A 6,000-nucleotide genomic window follows, 5' to 3' on the forward strand; every position below is an offset into this window, starting at 1 on the left:
TTTCATGAGGATTTTTTTTAAAATTGCAGATTGGTTCAGAAATGTGGAGAACTGAATTCCCAGTTTTGGAAAAATGGCGGGGTATAAATAATAATAATAATAATAATAATAATAATAATAATAATTTAAGACTGGAAAAGTGAGAAATGAACTGAACCTGACAGATCTTTTGTAGCCCCTACATAACATCTCCTGTGTCACTATTTCCTCCCCCAATCCTCTGGCTGGCTGCTGAGCCACAGCATCCTATACCCTCTACTCCGAAAAATACAGGGTTAATGCACTTATGCAGATGGTTCAGGAAACAGAGGGTTAAGTAGCCCACTTCCTTTGCAGAGCAGGAAGCCTGCTTGAGTAACTGACTTTCTTTACAAAATAACCACACTTTTTTTTCCAGTTACTGGTGAACACACAAACTTAGTTTTGCTGACTACTGAGCACATATTTTGCTGTGACTGTGGAAGGGGCATAATACTGAATGCGATTTGTGTTAGGTCAAGGAGCAGAGGAGGAAAGAGTTGTTAACAAACACTTTTAAAAGAAACTAAACTTACTTCATTTCTCTAGTAACTTGAACCATCTATTTAAAATATATTAAGGCACTCTTCCTATAGCAAATAACAAAAAAGGCTTTTGTCCCTGTTGCTTTGGAAAACAACTGTGTCTGGGATATTCACAGATGTTAAGCACATCCAAATGTACATTTCATTGGCACTTTGGAGCAGAGGGCTGATCAAGAGCTGCCTGGAATATCACAAGCCTGCTTCTCCTACTTCCCACCCAACCCAAATCAGTTTTGCAACATAACTGCAAAAAACGAACAAGCAACAAAGGAACATTTTAAAGTGTCCAAGTAGTGCTTTAACATTAAAAGGCAGACAGCTTGCCCAAAGCGTTGCTAGGGGATGGGGAAGAGTCAGGCCTCAAGTAGCATTTGAACCGCTGATAGGTATACTTATTGCAACGTAAAGGGGGGAGGCAATGGGCTCACCTGGGGGGTGAAGATTTTTAAAGGAACATCTGTACATCCTCAAAGAATTCACTAAGCCTTTTATAGGCAACGATTTATTCATATAATGTTTAATGACTGTACTGTAGCTGCGGATACTATAATCCAGACTTTAACTCTAAAAAAAAAAAAAAGGCAACAGGGATCAGATTATTAAAGGGAGTGTTCCCTGACACTGTTAGAAGTTGGTGGTGCTATTATTGGTACTATTGCTGCAGTCAGATATTTCATTCTTTAGTACCAAAGGGACCCCCAACTGTGGATGCCAAGGAAGCTCTGACAAGCAAGTAGCTTTAATTTTTATTTGCCTCATCCCACAAGAGTGATCGGTGTAAGGAAGCAGCCTTCTAACTTGTGCATGAACACCTTGCTGCATGCAGTCTGAATGTGCAAACACAGTTACAAAGAGAAACAAGCGCACATCCAATCCCCTGTGTGCATGGTGATCCTTGCTGAATTGTGTCTATCCGCTGTATTCAGATTTTATGACACACACAATCAGATCAGACATTCCAGTAACCAGAGGGGGGGGGCGGAGAGGCTGAAATCAGGCAGATACACATCCCAACCAAAAAAAGGTGACCAAGTACTGCCAGAATTCTCTGTTCAGCAGGTGTATGCTTGCAGCTCACTAGTCCAGATGAGGATTCATGGATTGGGGCAGATATGTTTCATTCTGGACTCAAAGAAGGTTCAAAAATTCTTCCTATCCCATCCACACTCTTTGTTGTCAGTAACTTCCCTGACCTTTCCCCCAGGTGCTGTCTTCTCTATCTAATCCCTGATCTGCACTGTAAAAAAACTCACCCACACCCCATACTGCTTCAGATTTTATGCTACACTAGTTTTAGACTAGTCTCGAAACATGTGAGTTGGCTGTATAATTTCGGGAAGTGGCTGAATCATTTCTGAGTTCTGTGCAATACACTATTGCTAGTTATATTATTTAACATTTAATTAGCACACTGATGCAATGACTGCTAGTAGCAAACACAAATTTATAAAATTATAGTCATTGCTTTTTCAGGTTCCCACAAGGCTTGCAATATGCATGCTTGCTCTGTCTCTAAATTTCTAAAGGGTGGAATAGTGTCAGCTACAGGTTTTGGAGGACCCTTGGGCAAGGCAAGGCACCCTTCATGGGCCACTCACCCTCCGTGGGTCTACCTCCTCACTGGCTGCTCTGGTTCTTCTGCAACCCAAGATTCCAAGGCCAGTTAATATGGTGGAATTGTATTACTTTTGAGTTCACATTTCTGGGTTTATAATTGACAGCGTAATCCTATTCATCTTCATAAATTACTATTATTTAGCTTATTGAGACTAACACCCAGGTAAGTATGGATAGGATGAGAGCCCAAAACTCTTTATAAAATCGTAGAGTTGAAAGGGGCCTATAAGGCCATTGAGCCCAACCCCCTGCTCAACGCAGAAATCCAAATTAAATCATACCTGACAGGTGGCTGTCCAGCTGCCTCTTGAATGCCTCCAGTGTTGGAGAGCCCACCACCTCCCCAGATAATTGGTTCCATTGTCATACTGCTCTAACAGTTAGGAAGTTTTTCCTGATGTTCAGCTGAAATCTGGCTTCATGTAACTTGAGCCCATTATTCCGTGTCCTGCACTCTGGGCAATCAAGAAGAGATCCTGGCCCTCCTCTGTGTGGCAACCTTTCAAGTACTTGAATAGTGCTATCATATCTCCCCTCAGTCTTCTCAGCACTAAACATGCCCAGTTCTTTCAGTCTCACCTCATAGGACTTTGTTTCTGGTACCCTCATCATCCTCGTTGCTGTCCTCTTAACCCTTTTCAGTTTGTCTGCATCCTTCTTAAAGTGTGGTGTCCAGAATGGGATGCAGTGCTCAAGATGAGGTCTAACCAGTGCCGAATAGAGGAAAACCAATACTTCACATGGTTTGGAAATATACTTCTGTTAATGCAGCCTAAAATAGCATTTGCCTTTTTTGCAGCCACATCACTCTGTTGGCTCATATTCAGCTTGTGATCAACGACAATCCCAAGATCCTTCTCACATGTAGTATTGCTGAATCAAGTACTCCCCATTTTATAACTGTGCATTTGGTTTCTTTTTCCTAGGTGTAGGAAAAAGAAACCAAAAAGAAACAGGCAGTTACCCCTGTTAAATTTCATTCTGTTGTTTTCAGCCCAGTGCTCCAGCCTATCAAGGTCTCTTTGAATTTTTTTCTGTCTTCCAAGGTATTAGCTATCCCTCCCAATTTTGTATCATCTGCAAATTTGATAAGCATTTCCTGTACCTCCTCATCCAAGTCATTAATAAAAATGTTGAAGAGCACTGGGCCCAGGACCAAGCCATGCGGTAGGTACCCTGCTCGTTATCTTTCCCCAGTTAGAGAAGGAACCATTGATAAGCACTCTCTGTAGACAACTGTGGATCCACCTGATAGTTGTTTCATCCAGCCCACATTTAGCTATCTTGCTAATCAAAATATCATGGCACACTTTGTCAAAAGATTTGAAAGAGCATTCCTATAGGTTCATATTCATCAGTCAAAGTTTATCAAGTACACATGTACATACACACATATATACTTACACACAGATGTTACAGAGATTTTATTGCTTTAAGTAAAGGGAAAATACTGTATTATGAATATGAGGAATACTAAAGCTTTGAAGAGGGAATTTAGTGAAATGTTGCACATTTGTCATTTCCAAATCCCAAGCCAAAAATTCTAATGGTCATTCTGAAATTCACCATGCTTTCCATGAGTCAAGTCAGATTACATATCACACTTACATTATCAAGCACTGCATATTCCTTCCTGTATCTTCATTCTCATGATATTTTGAAATGTTTATATCAAGCCACCTCCATTCTCACAATCTTTTATTTCTTTCATACCAAACCGTCTTCATTTCAATGGGTCAAACCCTCTGTTTTCTAGCAACATTTTAACTGTTTCAGGCCAAACCATCTTCTTCCTTGCAAGCAAAGTATGTGCACACAAGCACAACTACTTATGTATGTAGACATAAAGTTTTAAAGTCCATAGTTCAATATGCATAAAATCCATAATGCAATATGTTGCACTACGTTATGAGTTTTATAGTTTTAGGTACAAGTACAAGTTTTCAAAACATATCGGATATATATAACCCTAGGTCTAGGGTATGGCTTGCCACTGTGAGAACAGGATGCTAGACGGGTCTTTGGTCTGATCCTGCAGAACTCTTCTTATGTTCTTAAAACAAAAAGTAAAGGCTGCTGTGTTGGCCTATAAGAATAACAACGAAGTAGTTACGATGAATGAATTGGTGTGCAACAAAACGTGTCAAACTGACACCCGTATTTTCTATTGAAATATGCTGCTAAAATTGAGAAATAAAACTGAAAGTAGAATTCCACGTGTAGGTTTTGCATATGTCTAACATGTGCACATGTAATCCCCAAATGTATTGTCTCTATATATGGGTGGACAGAAAGAGTGAGAGAAGAAGAATGTAAAAGTTGGAGTTAAATGGCAACAGAATGCAAAAGCGCAGCCAGTGACAGTTCAATTACTGCTTAAATGTGTGTGACAACCGAAGGTCACACGCCACACATCTGATGAAGTGGGCTCCAGTCCATGAAAGCTTACGCCATCATAAAATTTGGTAATCTCTAAGATACCACAAGAAGATTCCCTTTAGTTTTTCTGTATTCTGTATTTCCTGAACTGTCAAATTGTCTTCACTGTCATATACTTTTTAAAACAATATATTGTTAATAAAGCCACTGCTGCCATTGTTAAAAAATCTGGTTCTCTTTCATTTAATATGAATTAGTTTTAAACCATTCCTTTTATCTGTAATCCAAAACATACATTTGTACCATTCAAAATCTCTGTATTGTATGTCTTCCTCCTACATAGCAAGAACAGGCTGATTTATTAAAACTCTGTCTGAAGCAAAACTATGCCCGCTGCTAAGTCAGACACACATCCCAACAGGTTACCTTGGCATTTTCAGATGATTTAGATCTGGGGAGGGGCTGGAGTCTACCCAATACACACAGTTTCCCTGCAATACTTCCTTCAGCTGCTTTAAAAATATTTTTTGAAAATTGTGAGCAGTTAGTTTTCTTACCTTCTCTCCTCCGCTCCCCATTCTTGGCAAGTAGTGTTGGTACAATCACAAGCAATACTTGAGGAACAGGTTGATAGGCAGGCTGGAATCAAAGATGCAGTTGCTGCTGCTTCATTGGTGCGTCTAAAAGGCAAGAATCATATGCAGCCTCAGAGCTCCACCCACTATGGTTTCTGGGTGAGAAAGAACTGCCGGCCTGAGAAATACTTGAAACATACAGACTTCAGTATCATAAAGCCAGAGGAAAGAATGAGTAATTTACCTTCCTGAAACACACATGTCTCTTTCCTCTTTCAAAAAGACTTCTGAGTGGAGGTTTTCTTGTCCCAATTGGTATCTGTATTGTATTATATGGATTTTATATAAGTGTTGATGTTGTTTTAAAATTGTGTGTGTTTAATGGACTTTATATATGTTTGAACTGTTTTTATATGCACTTACATTATTAAGCATTGTGTATTCCACCCTATATCTGCAATTCTCATGATATTTTAATCTATTGTATCATAGATCAAAATATATTGTACATAGATTGTTTCAGGACACCTCATGGTGAGTAATTCATAAATTATATACATTTTAAAAGCACTGAATTGTCCTAATTACTGTATACCGCTTTATTTCATGCAGACCTTAAAACTGTTTCCATAAAAATATACAACCACAATAACAAAATCAATAAAATATAAAATACAAAGTATACATAATCTTTAATAACATTTAAGATACAGTAGGATGATGTGGTCTGGAAAACAAATCCTATGAGGAATGAAAGAGGTGAGTGTGTTTATCCTGGAGAAGATTAAGAGAAGACATGGTAGCTGTTTTCAGATATCTGAAGGGCTGTCACATAGAAGATGGAGCAGCCTTGTTTTACTAGCCAC

At 39.0% G+C, this 6,000-nt stretch overlaps 1 protein-coding gene across 2 annotated transcripts in view; it reads right to left on the bottom strand.

Moving 5' to 3' along the window:
- LOC133377371 (cytosolic phospholipase A2 beta-like) overlaps window positions 1-5,221 on the bottom strand; it is a 69,519-nt gene extending 64,298 nt beyond the window's left edge. For both annotated transcript variants that reach the window (XM_061611345.1, XM_061611344.1), the window contains exon 1: window positions 5,117-5,221. In XM_061611345.1, coding sequence (XP_061467329.1) covers window positions 5,117-5,137 — 21 coding nt within the window. In that variant the 5' untranslated portion in view covers window positions 5,138-5,221. The remainder of the gene's footprint in view (window positions 1-5,116) is intronic.
- Between the last annotated feature and the right edge of the window lie 779 nt (window positions 5,222-6,000).

Source organism: Rhineura floridana, chromosome 2 (genome assembly GCF_030035675.1).
Source record: "Rhineura floridana isolate rRhiFlo1 chromosome 2, rRhiFlo1.hap2, whole genome shotgun sequence".
NCBI classification, from domain to species: Eukaryota; Metazoa; Chordata; class Lepidosauria; order Squamata; family Rhineuridae; genus Rhineura; species Rhineura floridana.